The sequence below is a fragment of the Phyllobates terribilis genome, unplaced genomic scaffold (genome assembly GCF_046119375.1).
Source record: "Phyllobates terribilis strain yellow unplaced genomic scaffold, ASM4611937v1 Scaffold_5__5_contigs__length_657084704, whole genome shotgun sequence".
NCBI classification, from domain to species: Eukaryota; Metazoa; Chordata; class Amphibia; order Anura; family Dendrobatidae; genus Phyllobates; species Phyllobates terribilis.
Window position 1 is genome coordinate 328479599 of NW_027362765.1, and position 25891 is coordinate 328505489.

At 44.6% G+C, this 25891-nt stretch overlaps 1 protein-coding gene across 1 annotated transcript in view; it reads left to right on the forward strand.

Moving 5' to 3' along the window:
• Positions 1–25891, forward strand: part of LOC141273150 (pendrin-like) — a 175035-nt gene that overhangs the window by 119067 nt on the left and 30077 nt on the right. The window contains exons 12-15 of the mRNA XM_073684596.1: positions 8284–8379; positions 18787–18893; positions 21999–22068; positions 22148–22240. Of these exons, the coding sequence (XP_073540697.1) occupies positions 8284–8379; positions 18787–18893; positions 21999–22068; positions 22148–22240 (366 nt within the window). The remainder of the gene's footprint in view (positions 1–8283; positions 8380–18786; positions 18894–21998; positions 22069–22147; positions 22241–25891) is intronic.

A 25891-nucleotide genomic window follows, 5' to 3' on the forward strand; every position in this document is an offset into this window, starting at 1 on the left:
AAAAAGTTCTCCCCCTTACCCTTTTGGTGGCCAGAATACTCTCTACCTCAAAGACGTCCTCAGCAGAAACCGGAGCAGGAGGAGTACCTGGATTGTTGGAAAAAATGTTAAGGATAACGGGTTTGAGGAGAGATACGTGGAAGGAGATGGGAATGCGTAGGGTGGCCGGGAGTTTTAATTTGTAGGCTACTGGATTAATTTGCCTGAGGACTTCGAAAGGACCGATGAATCGAGGGCCCAACTTGTAGGAGGGTACTTTGAGCCGCACATGTTTGGAGGAGAGCCAGACCTTGTCTCCTGGACGAAATAGAGGCGGATCCAGATGTCTCTTATCAGCATATCTCTTCATCCGCTCGGAAGACAGAAGAAGAGCGGACCTAGTACTCTCCCAAATGGTAGAAAATTCACTGACAAGAGACTCCGCAGCAGGGTTGTCCACAGAAGCGGAGACAAGAACCGGAATCCGGGGATGTTGGCCACAAACTATAAAGAATGGGGACTTGGAAGAGGATTCGCTCTCATGGTTATTATAAGAGAACTCGGCCCAAGGTAGGAGGTCCACCCAATCGGAATTGTGGGAATTAATGAAGTGCCGGAGGTAGCTGGTAAGGATCTGATTGATCCGCTCCACTTGACCATTGGACTGTGGGTGGTAAGCGGAGGAGAAATCCAGGGTGACGTCCAGCAGCTTACATGTGGCTCTCCAGAAGCGTGAGGTGAACTGAACCCCTAGATCCGACACGATGTGGAGGGGTAGGCCATGGAGATGGAAAATGTGGCGGATAAAGTTCTTAGCCAGCTCGGGTGCAGATGGAAGACCAGGCAGGGGAATGAAGTGGGCCATTTTAGAAAAGCAGTCAGCAACCACCCAAATGACTGTACACCCGGCAGAAACAGGAAGGTCGGTGATAAAGTCCATAGCAATGTGCTGCCATGGAGCAGCGGGTAAGGGAAGGGGCAGAAGATGACCGGCTGGTAGATGTCTGGGAACTTTGTTGCGGGCACAAGACGAACAGGCCGTGACGAAGTCTACAACATCCTTACGCAGGGTAGGCCACCAGTAATGTCGGGTAATGAGCAGGAAGGTCTTCTTTTGTCCAGCATGGCCAGCTAGTTTAGAAGATTGACCCCAGCGAAGAATCTTCTCACGATCTGGTACAGCTACAAACATCTTACCGGGTGGAAGATGAGTCAGATCCAAGGGGGCCACATTCATCACCTTGGAGGGGTCGATGATGTGCATAGGCCCCTCCTCTTGATCGGAGGAGAGGAAGGATCGGGACAAGGCATCAGCTTTGACATTCTTGTCCGCCGGGCGGAAATGTAAGATGAAGTCGAAGCGGGCAAAAAACAAAGACCACCTGACGCGGATTAAGTCTCTGGGCATTTTGGAGATATGCCAGATTTTTGTGATCCGTGTAGATGATCACCGGGTATAGAGCCCCTTCAAGCAGGTAGCGCCACTCCTCAAGCGCCAATTTGACGGCTAGCTATTCTCGGTCTCCTATGGAGTAGTTGCGCTCAGACGAGGAGAAGATTTTGGAGAAGAAGCCGCAGGTTACCATTCTCCCGGTAGAAGATTTTTGGGTGAGTACCGCTCTGGCTCCGGAGGAGGAGGCATCAACCTCCAGGTAGAATTGTTTATTACAGTCCGGACGGTGCAGGACTGGGGCAGAGGCGAAGGCTTTCTTTAAGGAAAGAAAGGCCTCCTCGGCTTCGGGTGACCATACCTTGGGATTAGCCCCCTTACGGGTGAGCGCAGATATGGGAGTAGTCCGGGATGAGAAGTGTGGGATGAAGAGACGATAGTAATTGGCGAAGCCCAGGAATCGCTGTATCGCCTTCAACCCCTCCGGACGGGGCCACCTCAGGACAGCAGAGAGCTTCTCGGGATCCATTCGCAAGCCTGTCTGGGAGATAACATAGCCCAAGAATGGAAGGGAGGTCTGGTCGAAGAGGCACTTCTCGTACTTGGCATAGAGGTGGTTCTGCCTCAGCCTAAGCAGGACCTGACGAACATCCCTCCGGTGTGTGGGGAGATCCGGAGAGAAGACCAAGATATCGTCCAGGTATACCACCACGCAGGAGTACAGGAGATCGCGGAAGATGTCATTGACCAGTTCTTGAAAGACGGCGGGAGCATTGCAGAGACTGAAGGGCATCACACGGTACTCATAGTGACCGTCCCGGGTATTGAATGCTGTCTTCCACTCGTCTCCTTGACGGATACGTACCAGGTTATATGCTCCCCGAAGATCCAGCTTGGAGAAGATCCTGGCGCCTTTGAGGCGATCAAACAACTCGGAGATGAGCGGCAGGGGGTATTTGTTTTTTACCGTGATTTGATTGAGTCCTCTATAGTCAATACAGGGACGTAGCGAGCCGTCTTTCTTTTTGACAAAGAAGAATCCGGCTCCAGCCGGAGAGGTAGATTTTCGAATAAATCCCCTAGCCAGATTCTTTTCAATGTATTCAGACATGGCCCGGGTTTCGGCCGCAGACAATGGGTAGATACGCCCTCGGGGCGGAGTGGCGTCAGGTACCAGGTCGATCAGGCAATCATATGGCCTATGGGGTGGCAACGTCTCTGCTTCCTTTTTACCGAAGACGTCCGCATAGGGCCAGTATGGAGCCGGGAGACCGGGTAGATTAGCTGGAGTAGGCGGAGGGCGAGCTGGGCGGACCGGAACCAGGCAGGTCTTATGGCAGTCTGGTCCCCACCGGAGTACTTCACCGGATCGCCAGTTCAATACGGGTTCATGTATCTGTAGCCAGGGTAGACCAAGCAATAGGGAGTGAGAGAGTCCGGACAGCACATGGAATGAGATTTCCTCAGAGTGCAGCATTTCCACCTGCAGGGTTATGGGTTCAGTGACGAGCAGGATGGTCACCGGGAGAAGCCCTCCATCCACGGAGGCGACTGACAATGGTTCAGCCAGGGGCTTGGTGGGAATACGGTATCTCTCTACCAAAGACTGGGAGATGAGGTTTCCAGCAGCTCCAGAGTCCAGGTGGCCGATTTCAAAGTGGCGATTCTCTCCCCAGGAGATAGAAACAGACAAGGTTAGAGATGGAGAGGGCTTACTTTTGTCTAGGACGACCTCTCCAAGCGGACCTAGACACTGGAGTTTTCCGGCTTCTCCGGGCAGGAACGGATCAGGTGCTTTTTACTGCCACAATAGAAACAGCTCCCCTCGGCTCGGCGTGACTCTTGGCGAGATTTGACCATCTTGGTCTGGTCGATCTGCATGGGTTCGGGTGAGTGCGCCCGGGAAGTGACAGATGAAGAGACAGGTCTCTGGAAAGTAGGAGCAAGGCAGGGAAACCTCCTCTCATGGGTGGTCTCTTTGGTACGTTCCTGGAACCGGATGTCAATCCGGGTAGCTAGTGTCACCAAGTCATCCAGGGTGGTTGGAATGTCCCGACCGGCAAGTTCGTCTTTAATCCGACCGGAGAGGCCCTCCCAGAAGACGGACACCAGGGCCTCGTTATCCCAGGCAAGCTCAGAAGCGAGGGTACGGTACCGTATGGCATATTGGCCCACGGTGAGACTCCCTTGGCGGAGACGTAGCAGAGAGGAGGCTGACAAGGTCTTTCATTCCGGTTCATCGAAAACTTTCCGGAAAGCAGTGAGGAAAGCTGACAAGTTGGATACCAGGGGATCCCCTCTCTCCCACAGGGGATTTAGCCAAGCCAGTGCTTCCCCAGTGAGATGGGACATGATGAAGGCCACTTTGGCCCGGTCGGTGGTAAAGTGATGTGCCAAGAGTTCAAAGTGCAGGGTGCACTGGTTAATGAAGCCTCGAGCCAAGGTGGGGTCTCCACCAAAATGAGGCGGTGCAGAGAGCCGGGGACCCGGACCGGGTACCATGGTATTGATGGGCAGCGGCGCTGCCAGGGTGTGAGTCGTACGACTGGAGGCAGGTCCTGGTGAAGCAATCAGTGTGTCCAGGCGGGAGTTGACATTACGCTGGTGGTTCAGGATGGATTCCTGTTGGGATCTCTGACGGGAGACTTCGTGGAACAGGTCAGAGAGCGAGGGAGCTTGGGTGCCACAGGGTTCCATGGCCCGAGCAAACTGTAACGGGTCCGGGTGGTGGAACCTCTGTGCCTTGGAACAAGGAGGGAGCCAGAGGGGCAGGTGCTACTCTGGGGACAACCTTGTAAAAGAGCAGGTGGCTCCCACGGGTCAGATAGCTGGGACTGACCGATATAGCAGGTGGACACAACAGGCAGGCTGCAGTCTCTGGGTTAGCTGACGGGTGGTCACGGTACGTGACGGAAGAAGTCTCTTGACTAGCAGGCAGGTGGTCACGGCAAGTGACGGCAGAGCAGGTAGAAGTCTCTTGGCTAGCAGGCAGGTGGTCACGGCATGTGATGGCAGAGCAGGTAGAAGTCTCTTGGCTAGCAGGCAGGTGGTCACGGCAAGTGACGGCAGAGCAGGTAGAAGTCTCTTGGCTAGCAGGCAGGTGGTCACGGCATGTGACGGCAGAGCAGGTAGAAGTCTCTTGGCTAGCAGGCAGGTGGTCACGGCATGTAACGGCAGAGCCTCCAGGTAGGCCAGCAGGCGAGTAGCAGACGTGCGCTCCCAGGAGAGCGGGCTAAAAGGTACGGCAGGTAGCAGGCAGGTAACTGGCAGGTGCTTCCTGGTATGCAGGTGGACTCGCCCATAGACAGACTGGCGGATGATTGGAGACAGACTGTTGGGCTGGAGAGAAGACAAGCTGGCAGACAGGACTGGTAGTCAGGCTGGCAACGGGACCTGAGGGCTGAAGCAGAGGTGAGTATGCTTTGCAACAACTTTGCTCGGGCACCTCCATTTTGGAGGAGGTGCTTTATATATGGGAGTTCCTCCGGCCATTGGGCGGGGACTCCTTAGGACGGCGCGCGCGGTCCCTTTAAGAGAGGGGGAGCGCGCGCGCGCCCTAAGCACAGAGCCCGGGAAGGAGCGCGCGCCGGCAGCAGCGAGGAGGGGAGCGCAGGAGGACGCCGCGCCAGGAGCGGGAAGGTGAGAGGGACGGCATCTCTGCCTAGCAGTGGGCAGAGACGCCGATGCTACAGTACTTGCTATGAAGTAGCGAGTGGACACAGAACTCACAAACAGAAGTACAGAGACAACAAGTTGGAGTTAGGTACTGGTTCAGACACTGCAGGCAAAGGGAAGGATCGGACATAGAGACAAACAGGTAGCAGGCTAGGACACAGTTCAGACAATAACTGACACAGGAACGAGATACAGGTACAAGCCTGGGCATTCAGCCCCCAGGGTGGCAGAAGTAGACTAGAAGTCACAGGTACAGGTAACTGGCCTGAGTACTCAGCCCCCAGGGTAGCAGAACAGAATAGATACAGGAACACAGGTACAGGCCTGGGTACTCAGCCCCCAGGGTGGCAGAAACAGGACAGGACCTGGCAACTCACTGTTACACTGAAAGAAAGTGTTGCTCAGACACCTCCCACTGGGCGGGGGTGCCTTAAGTATCCAGTGCCTCACAGCAATAGGCTGGGAACGCATTAGGAATGTGTGCACTGTCCCTTTAAGACTCAGGAAGTTTCAGCACCGCCACCCTAAGCCTGCAAACAAGAGACATGCACACAACAAGTAGAGGAGCACAGTGCACTGGACTGGTAAGTAAGTTGGCGGTCTTGCATGGTGGGAGATAGTAAACCATGCCAGCACACCGCCAGGGATGTTACAAGTAGTAAAACATAAATTTGGTATCATTATTTTATTGACCCACAGAATAAAATTAACATTTCAATTAGCGATCCAGCCAACTTCAGAGGACTAGTGAAGCCTGTAAAAGATAAGTTTTCAAAAATATGAAAAAAAATAAAAACACCCAAGTTCAAAACACTCCTCTTTTGCCCCCATTTAAAAAAAACAAAGTAAAATGAAAAAAATACATATTTGAAATCACTGCATTCAGAAATGTCCGATCTATCAAAATATAAAATAAATTAGTCCGATCGTTAAACAGCGTAATGATAAAAAAATCAAAACACCAGAATTACGTTTTTCTTACTGCCACAACATTGCAATAAAAGGCAATAAGTGGCGATCGAAACATCGTATCTACCCCAAAATGGTATCAATGAAAATATCAGCTCAGTGCGCAAAAAATAAGCCCTCACACAGCCCCAGATGCCAAAAAATGAAAATCTTAAGGGTCTCGGAAAATGTTTTTTACAAAGTTCCAAATTTTTTTCACCACCTAAATAAAAAAAAAACTATACATCTTTGGTATCTACGTACTTGCACTGACCTGAGAAATCATATTGCCAGATCAGTTTTCCATATAGTGAACGTGGCAAATAAAAAAACAAAAACAATTTTGAAATTGCACTTTTTTTGCAATTTCAACACACTTGGAATTTTATTCCCATTTTCCAGTATACTATATGGTAAAATTAATAGTGTCATTAAAAAGTACAACTCATCCCGCAAAAAAACAAGACCTCATATGGCTATATGGCTAGAAAAATAAAGAAAGTTATGAATCTTGGAAGAAGGAAAGTAAAAAATTAAACTGAAAAAACGGAAAATCGCCGGGTAGTAATATACACAAAACACATCAAGGTAAATGTACCACTAACTAACATAAAGCATAATATGTCATAAAAAAACTAAATCCAGAGTTATTTGTTCATGTTCAGAACACCAAATGGTACTGTTGCAGTATTTCTCGGGGCTAGGGGCTCCTCCCCTATCCCTCACGCTTGGGGGTACCCTAATCTATCCTTGCCCCCCGGATTACCCCGGAAGGTGGAGATGTGCCTTGCTATGCTTCTGATTTACCCTTATCTGTTCCCTCCCCCTACCCAGGAACGTGTGTGGCCAAAGTGTATAGGATTACACTAACCAGACAGACAAAGGGAAGACAGACAGGGATAAATGAAAACTCTCCAAACGTCAACCCAAACATCAATCAACTCCTCCAACTCCAAACCAGGCTGAATGAACTATCACTGGTAATTCCCAAATGCCAGTGGCAAACCATGATGGAGAGTGCAAGGAGATCAACTGAGCTGATTAACCCTAGCAATGTCAGAGCAAAGAAATCCTGCACTATTTTATATGATGGTGTTCTAACCAGTGCAGTAGATAGGGTAACCAGATGCCGTGATCTTCTGGCCTCTCTCTGTCATGGTATACCCGTGACAGTACCCCCCCCCCCCCTTCTAAGAGAGACCTCAGGGCTGGATAAGCAGTGTGAAAAGACCGGACCAACCTGATCACATGAACGTTAGATGCTGTCACATTCTCTCCTCAGGACTGAAACCCTTCCAGTGTACCAGATACTGAAGAAACCGGCGTACCAAGCAAGAATTCATTATCTTTGCTATCTGGAATTCCAGATTCCCATTAACAATGACTGGGGAAGGTGGGGGTGAGGATGGTTCAGAGAAAACAATATATTTTTAGAGAAGTGATTAGTAAAACACATTATGAATCTTAAAAGTGGATGGCAAAGCAAGGCAAAATGCTACTGGATTAACGACGGCCACAATCTTATAGGGAGCGATGAACCTGGGTCCCAATTTCCAAGAAGGAAACTTCAACTTAATGTTCCTCGAGGATAACCACTAATGGACTGTTCTATCGTTTATCTTTTGTTTTGTCGTTTTGCCAGTAAGGCCGTGTTTATCTTTGCTGGAGCTGCTGGGCTTTATGCCATACAATAAACCTGCAGAGATAATCCGGTTCCTGAGTCTACTTCTGAAAGCGGCCGAGAGAGTCGTCTTACCTCACACCCTATCTGTAGATAATGGTAACCCTAGATATCTTTTTTACATTGCTGTAATGTCAACGTCACGACTACAGTACGTGGCCACAACAGTCAATCATTGAGCAGTCTTATGCTGGTGTAGAGAAAGCCTGAGGATTAAAAAATAAATGGAAAACCCCATTAATATCTTTCAAATACCTGCTCATTAACAAATAAATACATAATTTAAAGATTTATATATTTATACATACTATTCTGCCATAACCATCTTCTTTGAATATACCACCATTGCGAGATGGCTAATGTCATATTTTGTTTGGAAATTATCTTTACCAGTGCACCATGTGGTCAGTCATGGTATTGCGACTTAATAAGCAACAAAAGTTTTGGATTGAAAGCAGGTAGAGTCTAAAGAGTTGTTATGATGCCTGACAAATCATGTAACAGTATAAATTAGTGTAACATCTTACACTCAAACTTGACACTTCATTTAATCAAATTTTTTTTAAAGATTATGTGGACACAGGATTAACCATTTACCTTTTTTTTAAAGTCTGTTTTGGCAGCTATTTGCATAGCCAACCTGAAAGGCATGTTCTGGCAGGTTCGTGATGTGCCTAGACTTTGGAGAGAGAACAAGTGGGATTCGGTATGTTTCATTTAAGTATTACTTGATAAGAGAGAAAGTCTAAAGAAAAAATGTTTAATGTCTATCAGGTTAAGAAAATATTTATTTTCCCCATAATATTTTAATTCTTTAGCATATTTTCATAGAACTCTGTGTTGTGACATTCCTCTGTTACTTGGGTTATTCCTCTTGGAAATGTATGAAAACATTGACAGCTGATTGTTACCATTCTCCATGTTGTTGTGTCTAAGAGGTAGGGCTGGTTTTAGCTACTTATAAAAAAATATTTAGATTTGAGAATCCTCAGTAGTTGATACCTTTTAATGGCTAACTGAAAAGATGGTAACAGGTTGCAAGCTTTCGAGGCTACTCAGGCCTCTTCATCAGGCATAATATAACACAAAATCTGAAGAGTCACATATTTATGCACATTAGGACACAGAAATAATGCAATAGATGAGACAGGTAACGTTAAGCAGAGCGATTATTGTGGGAGAAAGATAAACAGTTCTGGCTGTAAATATTGGATTGGTTCATAGATAAGGACTGTTATGATGACCCTAAAGCTCTGAGGACCACATTCCTTAATTGATGTACAGTACAGACCAAAAGTTTGGACACACCTTCTCATTTAAAGATTTTTCTGTATTTTCATGACTATGAAAATTGTACATTCACACTGAAGGCATCAAAACTATGAATTACCACATGTGGAATTATATACTTAACAAAAAAGTGTGAAACAACTGAAAATATGTCTTATATTCTAGGTTCTTCAAAGTAGCCACCTTTTGCTTTGATGACTGCTTTGCACACTCTTGGCATTCTCTTGATGAGCTTCAAGAGGTAGTCATCGGAAATGGTTTTCACTTCACAGGTGTGCCCTGTCAGGTTTAATAAGTGGGATTTCTTGCCTTATAAATGGGGTTGGGACCATCAGTTGTGTTGTGCAGAAGTCAGGTGGATACACAGCTGATAGTCCTACTGAATAGACTGTTAGAATTTGTATTATGGCAAGAAAAAAGCAGCTAAGTAAAGAAAAATGAGTGGCCATCATTACTTTAAGAAATAAAGGTCAGTCAGTCCGAAAAATTGGGCAAACTTTGCAATTGTCCCCAAGTGCAGTTGCAAAAACCATCAGGCGCTACAAAGAAACTAGCTCACATGAGGACTGCCCCAGAAAAGGAAGACCAAGAGTCACCTCTGCTTCTGAGGATAAGTTTATCCGAGTCACCAGCCTCAGAAATCGCAGGTTAACAGCAGCTCAGATTAGAGACCAGGTCAATGCCACACAGAGTTCTAGCAGCAGACACATCTCTACTACAACTGTTAAGAGTAGATTTTGTGCAGCAGGCCTTCATGGTAAAATAGCTGCTAGGAAACCACTGCTAAGGACAGGCAGCAAGCAGAAGAGACTTGTTTGGGCTAAAGAACACAAGGAATGGACATTAGACCAGTGGAAATCTGTGCTTTGGTCTGATGAGTCCATTTGAGATCTTTGGTTCCAACCACCGTGTCTTTGTGCGACGCAGAAAAGGTGAACGGATGGACTCTACATGCCTGGTTCCCACCGTGAAGCATGGAGGAGGAGGTGTGATAGTGTGGGGGGTGCTTTGCTGGTGCCACTGTTGGAGATTTATTCAAAATTGAAGGCATACTGAACCAGCATGGCTGCTACAGCATCTTTCAGCAGCATGCTTTTCCATCCGGTTTGCGTTTAGTTGGACCATCATTTATTTTTCAACAGGACAATGACCCCAAACACACCTCCAGGCTGTGTAAGGGCTATTTGACCAAGCAGGAGAGTGATAGGGGGCTACGCCAGATGACCTGGCCTCCACAGTCACCAGACCTGAACCCAATCGAGATGGTTTGGGGTGAGCTGGACCGCAGAGTGAAGGCAAAAGGGCCAACAAGTGCTAAGCATCTCTGGGAACTCCTTCAAGATTGTTGGAAGACCATTTCCGGTGACTACCTCTTGAAGATCATCAAGAGAATGCCAAGAGTGTGTAAAGCAGTCATCAAAGCAAAAGGTGGCTACTTTGAAGAACCTAGAATATAAGACATATTTTCAGTTGTTTCACACTTTTTTGTTAAGTATATAATTCCACATGTGTTAATTCATAGTTTTGATGCCTTCAGTGTGAATGTACAATTTTCATAGTCATGAAAATACAGAAAAATCTTTAAATGAGAAGGTGTGTCCAAACTTTTGGTCTGTACTGTAGAATGACATAAATCCATGCGACACATGCATTCCTGCTCTGAAGGTGTCAAAGGTCATCATTAGTTTATATTCCGAGACTCTTATGTCTCTCTGAGATTTGAAGTTACCTTTTAATACCAATAATTTCATGTCTGTGATGTTGTGATCAGGTAAACAAAAATGCTTGGCCACAGGTAGATCTATTTTTTTTGTTTTATTGTGTGGAGATGATGATTCATACTTGTCCTAAGTTTTTGCCCTGTCTCCCCCACATACAGACCCCTGATGGACATTTGGTGCATATAATTAAATACACTACATTAGATGTGATACAGCTGAAAGTACCTGGGATCTTGTATTCCTGATGTGAGTTGGGTATCTTTATCTTGTCTGTGGTCATTATAAACAGACAGGTTTTACATTTTTTCTAGTTGCAGGGAAAAGGTACCGGTAGCTGGTGGAGATGACAGGGAGCTTCTGACAATGATGCTTCTTAGATTTGGGGGCTGCCTGAAACACAGAAGTGGGGGGTCTGGAAATATGGATTGTAATCGGGCATCTTTTTGTAGTAAGGGTTGTAGTTTCCATGCAGCTCTCCTTAGCACCTCCAGATTTGGGTTGTAGGTGACTACTAGATGCACCCAGTTGCTTTCTTGTTTAGTTTTGTAATGCAGGAGATGATTCCTTGATATTCTGGTGGCTCTTGTAATCTGGTTCTCAATTGTTCTTGGATGGTAGCCCTGATTCAAAAAGGTCTTTCTGAGGCCACCAAGGTGTTTGTCTCTATCCATAGGGTTTAAACATATCCGATTGTATCTGATTGCTTGGCTGTAGACAATAGAGTTTTTTATGTGTTTCGGATGGAAACTGTCCCATTTAAGGTATGTTGGCTTCCGGTACTAGGATGTCTCTATTTCATTGCTCTGTAGTTTGATGATGGTGTCCAAAAAGTTAATTTCAGTACAGGAGTAGTTGAGTGTTAGGTTGATGATGGGATGAAATCGATTAAAGTGTTCATGGAACGTCTTCAGCTGTTGCTCAGACCCCGTCCAAATGATTAAAATATCGTCAATGAAACGATAGTAGGTCAGAAGCCTGATGAGGACAAAAAGTCACTTTCAAGCTTGGCCATGAAAAGATTTGCGTACCGTGGAGCCATTTTACTTCCCATCGTTGTACCAGTCTCCTGAATATATATGTTGTTATCAAATTCAAAGCAATTGTGGGTGAGGATGAATTTTGTACGTTTCACCACAGAATCGGCATCAGCTCCTGTATTTTCTGTATCTTGTCTGTCATCATTCTGTATCTTGTCTGTCATCATTATAAATGGACAGGTTTTACATTTTTTCTAGTTGCAGGGAAAGGTACCTGTAGCTGGTGGAGATGACAGGGAGCTTCTGACAATGATGCTTCTTAAATTTGGAAAATCTGGAAATATGGATTGTAATCGGGCATCTTTTTGTAGTTAGGGTTGACAAGATAAATTTACCCAACTCACATCAGGAATACAAGATCCCAGGTACTTTCAGCTGTATCACATCTAATGTAATGTACTTAATTATATGCACCAAATGTCCATCAGAGGGTCTGTATGTAGGGGAGACAGGGCAAAAATGTAGGACAAGGATGAATTATCATCGCCACACAATAAAAGAAGAAAAAATAGATCTACCTGTGGCCAAGCATTTTTGTTTACCTGATCTCAACATCTTAGACATGAAATTACTGGTATTAAAATGTAACTTTAAATCTCAGAGAGACAGAAGAGTCTCGGAATATAAACTAATGGCGACCTTTGACACCTTCAGAGCAGGAATGAATGTGTCACATGGATTTATGTCATTCTACATCAATTAAGGAATGTGGTCCTCAGAGCTTCATAACAGTCTATGAACCAATCCAATATTTACAGCCAGAACTGTTTATCTTTCTCCCACAATAATAGCTCTGCTTAACGTTACCTGTCTCATCTATTGCATTATTTCTGTGTCCTAATGTGTATAAATATGTGACTCTTCAGATTTTGTGTTATATAAGCCTGATGAAGAGGCCTGAGTAGCCTCGAAAGCTTGCAACCTGTTACCATCTTTTCAGTTAGCCATTAAAAGGTATCAACCACTGAGGACTCTCAAATCTAAATATTTTTTTATCTACAGGCTAACGCGGTACAAAAATATATACTGTATTTTTCGGACTATAAGGTGCACCGAACCATAAGACGCACCTAGGTTTTAAAGGAGGAAAATAGGAAAAAAAATGTAAGCAAAAAATGTGGTCATGATGGCCTGTTATGGGGGAGGGGGTCTGCTGCTGACACTGGTGTTGGGGTAATGTCCCCCATTTCTGTTAATATCCTCCATCCTGGTATGTATGGCCCCTACTTCCTGGTATAAGTGATCCCCATCCCATCCTGGTATACCTGGCCCTCATCTCTATCCTGGTATTCATGGTACCCCTTGAACCCCCATCCTGGTATGCATGGCACCCCTTTATATCTGTTACGGATCCGGGTGGTGGAACCTCTGTGCTGCAATGCTAGGAGGGACCAGAGGGGCATAACTAAGTGCCAACTCGGACCGACCCTGGCCACATGACGGCTTAGTCAACTCCGTGGACCAAGGAGAGATCGGGCAGGTGAACCATGTGCCACTCTGGGACTGACCTAGTGTGAGAGCAGGCAACTCCCACGGGTCAGGTGGCTGAGGCTGACAGGTACAGTGGATGAGCACGGCAGGTAGCCTGATGGGTGATCCGGGTAGGCAAGCAGGCGGACATGGCAGGTAGCCAGACAAGTGATCCGGTAGACAAGCAGGCGGGCATAGCAGGTAACCTGACAGGTGATCCGGATAGGCAAGCTGGCGGGCACGGCAGGTAGACAGGCTGGCGGGCACGGCTGATGGACAGGCAGGCACGGCTGATAGACAGGCTGGCGGGCACGGCTGATAGACAGGCAGACGGGCACTGCTGATCTACAGACTGGCGGGCACTGGAACCTGAGGGCTGAGGAGAGTGTTAGCACACAAACAACAATCATGCATGGGCACCTCCATTTTGGAGGAGGTGCTTTAAATAGGAGTGGTCCTCCGGCCATTGGCCGGGGACTCTTTAGGACAGTGCGTGTGGCCCCTTTAAGAGGGAGGGAGCGCGCGCTCCCTAAGCACAGTGCCCGGGAAGCTGCGCGTAAAAGCAGCAGCAGGGGAGCTGGAGGATGCCGGACCGGGACCGCGGCGGTGAGGGGAACGGCGTCTCTGCCCGGCAGATGGTTGAGACGCAGACGCTACAATATCCCATCTTGCTATTCATGACACCCCTTGATTCCCCATCCTGGTATGCATGGCACTCCTTTATCTCCCATCCTGGTATGCATGGCACCCCTTGAGCCCCCATCCTGGTATGCATGGCACCCTCTGAGCCCCCATCCTGGAATGCATGGCACCCCTTGAGCCCCCATTCTGGTATGCATGGCACCACTTGAGCCCCCATCCGGGTATGCATGGCACTCTCTGAGCCTCCATCCTTGTATGCATGGCACCCCTTGAGCCCCCATCCTGGTGTGCACGGCACCCCTTGATACCCCATCCTGGTATGCATGGCACCCCTTGAGCCCCCATCCTGGTATGCATGGCACCCCTTGAGCCCCCATCCTGGTATGCATGGCACCCTCTGAGCCCCCATCCTGGTATGCATGGCACCCTTTGAGCCCCCATCCTGGTATGTATAGCACCCCTAGAGCCCCCATCCTGGCATGCATGGCACCCTTTGAGCCCCCATCCTGGTATGCATGGCACCCCTTGAGCCCACATCCTGGCATGCATCGCACCCTCTGAGCCCCCATCCTGGTATGCATGGCACCCCTTGAGCCCCCATCCTGGTATGTATGGCACCCCTTGAGCCCCCATCCTGGTATGCATGACACCCCTTGAGCCCCCATCCTGGTATGCATGGCACCCCTTGAGCCCCCATCCTGGTATGCATGGCACCCTCTGAGCCCCCCCATCGCGCTGCCTACAAAAAAAAATAAACAATCATACTCACCTCCTCTCTCCTCCAGTGCTGTCCCGCTCTGCTGCCGACACTCTCTCACTGTGTGAGCCGTGCATGGCAGGCGCGCATGGCGTCCCTGCCATGCGCCCTCATACAGTGTAAGACGCTGTGCTGGAATAGTCACTGCTCCCCATGCCGGGACTCTGTGCATGGGGAGCAGTGACCATTCAGTCTGTTCAATAACCGACACACTGGAGCCGCAGCGCGGCTCCTGCTGCCACTATATGGTCAGTGTGCCTGCTATTAAAAACCATGGATATTCACTACAGCCTATGGGAGTGGGTTGTAGAGGATATTCATGAGCTTTCATAGCGGGCACAGCGTAGCCTGCAGCAGGCGACTGCTGCCTCCTGTGCCACGCTGATCCCCCGCTGCCGCTCCCCCCCACCCCTTCACCATGCACAGCCATGTATATAGTATTCGGACTATAAGATGCACCCCCCACTTTCCTCTAAAGTTTTGGAGGAAAAAAGTGCGTCTTATAGTCCGAAAAATACGGTATATATTTTTTCCCTGTAGCTACTTATAGGAAATGCCCTGTCATAGGCCTCTCACTCAGCCAAATTAGTAAAAGTAATTCCTCCTTTGCACTGCTGAGGGGCAAATATTCCGAAATATGTCTGCAAACAAATTTTCTGGTTTTGCTTTTAATCCTAAGTCATGTGGCAAGGCCCATTTAAGGTGGCACTAAGGTTTGAGACCTCTTCTTCTCTGAAGAGGCTATTTCCAGATCAAAGAGGCATGTCCCTCCATACATTGAGTGTCCAATAATCACTGGCAATATCAATCTGTGCAAGAACTCTTCATAAAGAATAGGGCAATGTCTAGATATCAATAAATTCATACATTTTTGTGGAGTTTGTAATTAATTTCCACTTAAGTGCATTGACATTGGAAAAACAGCAGATCATGCTCAAATAGCATTTCCTTAAACCTCGATAATGGTGAGAAATAGTGATGAGCGAGCGTGCTCGTTTAACCCTTTTGCCGAGCACGCTCGGGTGCTTTCTGAATATCTTCGGCGTGCTCGTGTATTATGTTCGAGTCTCTGCTTCTGCATGATTTGCAGCTGTTAGACAGCCTCCACACATGCAGAGATTGCCTGTTTGTTAGGGAATCCTCACATGTGTTGAGGCTGACTAACAGCCATAAATCACACGAGCATGCCGAAGATACTTGGAAAGCTCCCGAGCACTCAGCGAAAGAGTTAAATCATCACTAGTGAGAAATCAAATTTGTGCCACTGCTGCTCGGCCAGAACAATCAGTGGTGGTCTTAGCAGTCTGTCCATAAATGATATGCCATTGTTAGGAAGAGCCTCTAAAGCCTCCGTCTCACATAGCGAGATCGCTGCTGTGTCACGGTTTTGGTGACGCAACAGCGACCTCACCAGCGATGTGTGACACTTTGCAGCGATCAGGCCCCTGCTGTGAGGTCGCTGATCGCTGCAAAGTGTCCTGGACCATTTTTTGGTCGTTGCCCTCCCGCTGGTCAGCACACATCGCTGTGTGTGACCAGCGGGAGCAGCGATCAGGCTGGTAACCATGATAAACATCGGATTACTACGGGCACACGCGCACCTAGTAACCCGTTGTTTATCATGGTTACGAGCCTGCTAAAGTGAGCGGTAACCTCCCGCTCACTGTAGCAGAGTGGTAACCATGGTAAACAACGGGTTACTAGGTGCGCGTGTGCCCCTAGTAACCCGATGTTTACCATGGTTACCAGCCTGCTCCTGCTTCAGCAGGCTGGTAACCAGGAGCAGGACATCGTGGAAAGAATCTTTCCACGATGTCGCTGCTCCCCTGATCGTTGGTGAGCCTGCCTGTTTGACAGCTCACCAGCGACCACATAGCGACGCAGCAACGATCCCTGACAGGTCATATAGTTGTCGGGATCGTTGCAGCGTCGCTAAGTGTGACGGGGCCTTTAAAGGGAATTTGTCACCAGGTTTTTGCAACCTAATCTGAGAGCAGCACAATGTAGGGGCAAAACACCCTGATAGCAGCAACGTGTCACTTACTGGGCTGCTTGGTGCAGCTCAACATCACTGTTTTATCAGCAGGAGTTTATTGCTAGATGACTAATAAATCTACTGCCATGTTGTCCTCCATATTCATGAGGCCTGTATAACCCCACCCACACCACTGATTGTCAGCTTTCTACCTATGTACAGTGTACTTAGAAAGCTGCTAATCAGGGGTGTGGGCGAGGTTATACAGAGCTCAGCAATCTGAGAACTGGTAGATCTGCAGCAGAGAAATCAGGGATTTTATCAAAACTGCACAATGCAGCCCAGTAAGTGACACATTGCTAGAATCATGGTCTCTGCTTCTATATCATGCTGCTCTCAGGCAGCAAAAGGCTGATGACAGAAACCCTTTAAAAGTCTCTGAAAGGGATTGTCCCCTTTACTTTTCTTTTTACAAATATGTTGGGGAGTGGGGACATGATTTTGTAGCACTGACAAATATACAGTAGCAATCAAAATTACAGTTGCAATCAAATTATTGAACCCCTTTACCAATTTGGGGAGTTGGGCCAAAAAATGGCAAATGGGGTTCAATGCCGATAAATGTAAGGTCATGCACATGGGAAAGAAAAACAGCAGTCACCCATACATATTAAATGGGAAACCGTTGGGGAAATCTGACATGGAGAAGGACCTGGGCGTCTTGGTTAATAGCAAATTAAATTGGAGTGCCCAGTGTCAGGCAGCAGCTGCGAAGGCAAATAGAGTCATGGCATGCATCAGAAGAGGAATAGGAGCATGTGATGAGAACATTGTTCTTCCTCTGTATAAAGCGCTGGTAAGGCCGCACTTAGAATATTGTGCACAGTTCTGGGCTCCGGTGCTCAGGAAAGACATATTGGAGCTAGAGAGGGTACAAAGGAGGGCGACTAAGGTAATAAAGGGAATGGAGGGACTAGAATACCCAGAGAGGTTGTCAAAATTAGGCCTATTTACGTTGGAAAAGAGAAGGCTTAGGGGAGACCTCATAAACATGTATAAATACATCAGGGGGCAGTACAGAGATCTCTCCCATGACCTGTTTATACCAAGGATGGTGACAAAGACGAGGGGGCACACTATGCGTCTGGAGGAAAGGAGGTTCCTGCACCAGCATAGAAGGGGATTCTTTACGGTCAGAGCCGTGAGACTCTGGAACTCTCTGGGAGAGGAAGTGGTGATGTCCAACTCACTTAACGAGTTCAAGAGAGGCCTGGACACCTTTCTTGAGAACAATAAAATTACATCTTATGCTTAGTTAATTAATCCAGGGATTTAATCTGACTGCCAGATTGGTGTCGGGAAGTGAATTTTTCCTCAATGATGTAAATTGGCCTATACCGCATGTTTTTTTGTTGCCTTCCCCTGGATCAACGCTGCGGAATAGCTGCAGTGCACAAGAAATAGGCTGAACTGGATGGACGATTGTCTTTTTTCGGCCTTATAAACTATGAAACTATGAAATTTGGTTTATTAGCAAAATGTACAAACTGTTAACAATAAACCAATCAACCAAGAACAATTTAAAGTTTTGATTCCTCCAAATTCAGCAAAAAATGCCACACTTACTATGTGCTATAATCTCAGAATTATGCAGCCCCTTCATGATAAGGATCTTTAGCATTTATTAATATTACTTATACAGCGCTATTAATTCCACAGCGCTTTACAGATATCACTGTCCCCATTGGAGCTCACAATCTAAGTTCCCTATCAGTCCCCTATCTTTGGAGTATGGTAGGAATCCAGAGTACCTGGAGAAAACCCACACAAACAAAGGAGAACATACAAACTAATTGCAGATGAGATTTGTACCCCGGACCTCAGCACTACAAAACAAGTACTTAGTGCTTACTAGAGCTCAGTTTCTTGCCATTTTCCTGGGGAATTTTAGCACATCCCTTATAGACAATAGCCTTAAGCTGTTTAATATTCTTGGGTTTGTGTGCTGCAACTACCTTCTTCAAATCCCAAAAAAGATTTTCTATGGGATTCAAGTCAGATGACTGACAGCCAATCCAGAATCTTCCAGGACTTCTTCTACAGGTCTTCGAGGTATGTTTGGGATCATTGTCCAATGATGCCCAAGCTTCAGTTTGCTCACAGAAGACATGACATTTTCTCCTAGGATTTCTTGATATAATGGATTAATATGTTTTTACAGCTTATCTGGGTATTTACATGTATCGCAGCAATTATCCTGGGCCTGGATTTAGGGTTGTTGGCCGGTCTGGTGTTTGGATTACTGACTGTCGTTCTGCGCGTCCAGTTGTAAGTACATTAATTTATTCAGTATTTTGAAGCATTTTATTTTCTATTATTATATTGGGCCACTTTCTTGAACTTAAGCCTGTTTGTAACTGCAGCTTGTGCAGGGCAGAGCTTGAGGGAACAACTAAGTAACACAAACAGCAGTGCTCAGGGAAGCAGCTACACAGTCATAGAGTGAAAAGGGATGTTCACCTAAACAAAATCATGCCTAACTGTGCTGAAAATTGTACGGTATACAGTTACTAATATGCTTCTATTTTCACAGGTGCTCCCATTTTTAGCTATCCCATTCTATTCAGAGTCTGGCAGCTCCATTTCCGATCCTGAGCTTTATAGAGGACAGTTTTCTGGGCCATCACTTAGTCAGTGCTATGAATGAAGGGGACTGGCCCATTTTAGTAGCTAAGCCAGTACCCTTTTCTGACTTGGCCAGTGAAAGAAAAGGGATAACCTAAATGTGAACTGTACTTTAAACAACTTTGCCTAAATCAGTCGTACAAACTGATATAAGAGATTGTGCAATAAAGAGAAATCTGCTTATTTCTCCAATTATGGAACACTTCTCTTCCTCCCCCCTGAAATTATTATTCACTCTGAAAAGAAACTGCTCAGATCCATCTTGCTCAACATAAGGTGGACTACCAGCACTGTGAGGTATCAGGTTATACAGCATATTGAAGTCTATGGAGAGGAGAAAAAGTAAGCAGTAGGGAGAGGCAGAGAAGCAGCTGTTCTGAAAGTTCATCTCACCCCAGAGCTGGATTCACATCTACATTGCTCAGTACTGCTGTATATTATCTTCCATTCTTGCTTCTGTCCGTATGCCACCAAAAGAAAAAAGGACAGGAATTCTTTGTTATATTTGTTTAGGAGACATTATAGCAGCTAGTCTCCTTCCATCAGCTGAGAGTCAACTGCAAATTAGAGAGCCTGCAGAGGGTAAAATTGGTGAAAATGCAGGGTACAAGTCATATAATGACCAAGTCAAATCTAGTATTCCATAAAGGGCTTGTTAAAGGGTCAATATTGACATTTAGCATTACCACATCTAATAGGTGGCAATAGAGCTCCAGTTTTCTTCTTCTCTGAAGAGGATGTTTGCATATTTAAATTCCGAGAGGAGCATTGCATGGCCTATTAGTCTCCTTACACCGATTTGGCGCTCCTTACAAGGATAATTGCTGCAGAAATTTATATGTAGTATGCTTTGCCTAGTGGTTATGTGAGGCATATGAACAGATATAGAACTTTGTGAGCAAAGCAAAACAAAAGAATACAGCAGAACACTGTAAGCTATGGTGTATGCAAATATTGAACATATGAAATTTGACTGCATTACAGCTCTATGGAATATACTTATAAAAATGAAGGAACTTAGCAGATAAATTGGCCAATTTGTGTGAGTCCATCAACAACAGCAAGGTGACCTTTCTTTGATGGGTCCCTAAACCTAATATTTATCAAACATGCCTCTCCTGGGCTAAAAGCCTGTTCTGGCACCCTCCCTCTGTGCCTAAGAAGAGCGAGTTGACAGACAGCTAAACTCTTTCCTATCAATGCATTATTCCGCGTGTAGCATCCATGAGGCTATAATGGCCGCTATGGAAGAAGGCGGCAAGGCTAGTGCAGAGGCTGATGGGAAACTACGGAAGCCTTGATGAGCAAAGATTAGATTGCACAGTAACCAATGAAACAGGAAATAAACAGGCTGTAGTGATGGCACTGTTGGATAAGTTATCACAATACACTACCATTCAATCTTATTACAAAAGCATAGTAAAACTGATATATGCATTTCTATAAAGGCATGACAAAGCCTACAAATTTCATGTGGTTGATGGGCTCACATGAATTGGCCAATTTATATGCTAAATACCTTGATTTTTATAAGTATATTCTATATAGTAGTAATACAATTAAAATACAATTAAAATTACATATATTCAATGTTCTCACTTGGAGTGCGCAGTTGTATTCTTTTGTTTGTATATCATGCAGTCAAAGCAGCTTGCACCTGTTCACACTTGCTTTATTCTGTTCGGAGGTGCTGGTCAGTTTTTTTGTTTTTGTAGTATACTATCAGAGATGTTGACTGCCTCCTTTCTGACTGTGCACTCCTTCCATCAGCCTAAGGCCACAGCCCCACTATCAGTATTTGGTCAGTATTTTTTCTCAGGAGTAGGAGCCAAAACCAGGTAAGGAACAATCAGAGAAAAGGTATAATAGAAACAAGTCACCAATTCTGCATTTATCACCCACTCCTGGTTTTGGCTCCCACTCCTGAGAAAAAATACTGACCGAATACTGACCAAATACTGATAGTGGGCCCGTGGCTTAAGGGTGTTTTTAATTAGTCTTGGATCTGACTTTAATTTTAAATTTCAAGGCTTTTAGCCCAGGAGAGGAATGTTAGATAAACATTAGGTTTTGGGTCCCATGAAAGAAAGGTCTCTTTGCAGTGGTTGATGGGCTCTCATGAATTGGCCAATTTATGAGCTATGTTTGTATACATCTTAGAGCATACAGAGTGCTGCTGTATTGTTTTGTTTTTGTGTATATCATGCAGTCATAGCAGCTTGCATCTGTTCTCACTTGCTTTATTCTGTTTGGAGGTGCTGGTCATTTTTTTGTTTCTGTAGATCTAGAGCTTTGTAATAGAAAAATAGAACAACACTTTTATAAAGATACAAACACTATGTTCACTGCAGTGGAGTTGAAGTAATAGACAGCAAGATACATTAAAATTAAAAAGTCTTGATACATGATAGGTATCTCAAAATAAGAGATATGCTTTTTGTAGCAGTCTACTTTCTGGCGAGCTAATTCTTATTGAAGGTTTAATCCTATGAAAAACATGTATCATCTATCAACAGGGTAGGTGACGGATGTCTAATTTATGGGGGCTTCATAAGTCACTAGAATTGGGGCTCCAAGCTCCACACTCTTATTCCTTGACCACAGCGTGGCTATGTGGTGATGTTGCTTTCAGATTTTATTTGTCCCTTGTATGTTGATATAAAAAATTGCACTTTATGTGCTATCCAAATTAAAATGATAGTTTGTTAAAATAATATTCTTAAAAAAACAATATATTTTGTTTTTCAGCCCTTCCTGTTGTGCTCTTGGGAATGTTGCAAACACTGAGCTCTACAAAGATATGAAAGTTTACAAAAATGTAGGTATTTATGTCACAACTTTATTACATAAAAATCAGCTCTAAATATTACAGATCTTTAACAAAGTGTACTTTACAGCTTGTGGAGTCTGATGGAGTGAAAATTGTCCGCTTCTCGAGTGGCATTTTCTATGGAAATATAGAAGGGCTGAAGAGCGGCATTAGAAAAATTGTAAGTAGAACAATAACGGATACAGCTCAGCACATAACTTATTTACTTGGGCGTTATGAAAATAGAGCGGCTCCGCTGAGCTCCTGTGGCGGGGCTACTTGGGACACTGTGTAAAATGTACAGAAATCAAGAATGCAATGATTTAGAAATGTCTTATAGCCAGATTTTATTCAGATCAGGAGGTGAAAGTGGAACACTTTTCCTTCTCATTTGAAAACAATAACTCATTAGAAATTGATGGCAGCAGCACATCTCAAAAACAGTTGTTGCAGGGCCAAGTCTACATTTTTTTTTTACAACAGTCTGTAAATGTCTGGGAAGTGTGGCGACTAGTGTTGAGCGAACATGCTCGACACTGCTCGGTACTCGCCCGAGCATCACGCTACTCGGGATGTTCGGCGAGCACCGAGCATTTCCGGGTTACTCGGGTGGGAGCTCGGGTCTCCGCCCTGCATGTTTGGCGCTCTTTACAGAGCCAATGAACATGCAGGGATTGCCAGCCAGTCACTGTAATGCCGCAGCCATGTTGGTTGTGGGCATTACAGTGATTGGCTGGCCGCACAGCGTCACCTCGAGTATTTAAAACCAGGCGCCGCCATCTTGGACACAGTCGCTCCGGATCAGACAGTGTAGGGACAGCGCTGCTGATTTAGGGAGAGATATATCCTGCAAAATAGTTAGTGTAGGGTCTGTAAAGGCTGCCAAACAAACAGTCCTTCTCAGGACTAATATCCATCCCAGGTATATCAGGCAGGCAGGCAGGCAGGCTGTATAGGAGACGCAGTGGTTATACCAACAAACACTGCATTACAGTCCTGTGTGCTCCTGTTGCTGAAATTTCTGGACTTAGCTCCAGGTCCCGGGAGCCAGGAAAAATCCTTTTTTTTTATCTAAATCCTCTTTTTTTTCCCTCCTTCACAATGTACAAATACCCATCTTATTAACCTTTTGGTGCCCACCCCCCCAAAAAAAAAGTGTGCCTCTGATTTTTCAGACACAAATATATCTGTTGAAAATAGTCTGGTGTAGGCCAGAGAAATAGAAGTGTGGTTTTGCAGTTCTATGGGCCATTTGTATCTAAAAAAAACTGTTTGAGTGTGTCGCTCACTGTTTAGCCGCAAATATATATATATTTTAAAAAGCCTGGTATACACCAGTAAATTATTACTGTGGTTTTGATGTTCCACGGTAAAACATCTCTATTATCCTGTTTTTGGCATTTTTTGCTGTATAAAAATAATAATAGTGTCTCCCTGATTTTTCAGACACAAATATATCTGTTGAAAATAGTCTGGTATAGGCCAGAGAGACAGAAGTGTGCTTTTGCTGTTCCACGGTAAAAAATCTCTATTATTCTGCTTTTTGCATTTTTTGCTGTAAAAAAAAAAAAAATAGTGTCTCCCTGATTTTTCAGACACAAATATATCTGTTGAAAATAGTCTGGTGTAGGCCCGAGAAATACAAGTGTGGTTTTGCAGTTCCACGGTACAAACCTCTGTATTATCCACTTTTGGGCCATTTGTATCTAAAAAAAACAGTTTGAGTGTGTCGCTCACTGTTCAGCCGCAAATATATATATATTTTAAAAAGCCTGGTATACACCAGTAAATTATTACTGTGGTTTTGATGTTCCACGGTAAAACATCTCTATTATCCTGTTTTTGGCATTTTTTGCTGTATAAAAATAATAATAGTGTCTCCCTGATTTTTCAGACACAAATATATCTGTTGAAAATAGTCTGGTATAGGCCAGAGAGACAGAAGTGTGCTTTTGCTGTTCCACGGTAAAAAATCTCTATTATTCTGCTTTTTGCATTTTTTGCTGTAAAAAAAAAAAAAATAGTGTCTCCCTGATTTTTCAGACACAAATATATCTGTTGAAAATAGTCTGGTGTAGGCCCGAGAAATACAAGTGTGGTTTTGCAGTTCCACGGTACAAACCTCTGTATTATCCACTTTTGGGCCATTTGTATCTAAAAAAAACAGTTTGAGTGTGTCGCTCACTGTTCAGCCGCAAATATATATATATTTTAAAAAGCCTGGTATACACCAGTAAATTATTACTGTGGTTTTGATGTTCCACGGTAAAACATCTCTATTATCCTGTTTTGGGCATTTTTTGCTGTATAAAAATAATAAGTGTCTCCCTGATTTTTCAGACACAAATATATCTGTTGAAAATAGTCTGGTGTAGGCCAGAGAGACAGAAGTGTGCTTTTGCTGTTCCACGGTAAAAAATCTCTATTATCCTGCTTTTTGCATTTTTTGCTGTAAAAAAAAAAAAAAATAGTGTCTCCCTGATTTTTCAGACACAAATATATCTGTTGAAAATAGTCTGGTGTAGGCCCGAGAAATACAAGTGTGGTTTTGCAGTTCCACGGTACAAACCTCTGTATTATCCACTTTTGGGCCATTTGTATCTAAAAAAAACAGTTTGAGTGTGTCGCTCACTGTTCAGCCGCAAATATATATATATTTTAAAAAGCCTGGTATACACCAGTAAATTATTCCTGTGGTTTTGATGTTTCACGGTAAAACATCTCTATTATCCTGTTTTTGGCAATTTTTGCTGTATAAAAATAATAATAGTGTCTCCCTGATTTTTCAGACACAAATATATCTGTTGAAAATAGTCTGGTGTAGGCCAGAGAGACAGAAGTGTGCTTTTGCTGTTCCACGGTAAAAAATCTCTATTATCCTGCTTTTTGCATTTTTTGCTGTAAAAAAAAAAAAAAAAAAAGTGTCTCCCTGATTTTTCAGACACAAATATATCTGTTGAAAATAGTCTGGTGTAGGCCCGAGAAATACAAGTGTGGTTTTGCAGTTCCACGGTACAAACCTCTGTATTATCCACTTTTGGGCCATTTGTATCTAAAAAAAACAGTTTGAGTGTGTCGCTCACTGTTCAGCCGCAAATATATATATATTTTAAAAAGCCTGGTATACACCAGTAAATTATTACTGTGGTTTTGATGTTCCACGGTAAAACATCTCTATTATCCTGTTTTGGGCATTTTTTGCTGTATAAAAATAATAAGTGTCTCCCTGATTTTTCAGACACAAATATATCTGTTGAAAATAGTCTGGTGTAGGCCAGAGAGACAGAAGTGTGCTTTTGCTGTTCCACGGTAAAAAATCTCTATTACCCTGCTTTTTGCATTTTTTGCTTAAAAAAAAAAAAAAAATAGTGTCTCCCTGATTTTTCAGACACAAATATATCTGTTGAAAATAGTCTGGTGTAGGCCCGAGAAATACAAGTGTGGTTTTGCAGTTCCACGGTACAAACCTCTGTATTATCCACTTTTGGGGCATTTGTATCTAAAAAAAACAGTTTGAGTGTGTCGCTTACTGTTCAGCCGCAAATATATATATATTTTAAAAAGCCTGGTATACACCAGTAAATTATTACTGTGGTTTTGATGTTCCATGGTAAAACATCTCTATTATCCTGTTTTTGGCATTTTTTGCTGTATAAAAATAATAATAGTGTCTCCCTGATTTTTCAGACACAAATATATCTGTTGAAAATAGTCTGGTGTAGGCCAGAGAGACAGAAGTGTGCTTTTGCTGTTCCACGGTAAAAAATCTCTATTATCCTGCTTTTTGCATTTTTTGCTGTAAAAAAAAAAAAGTGTCTCCCTGATTTTTCAG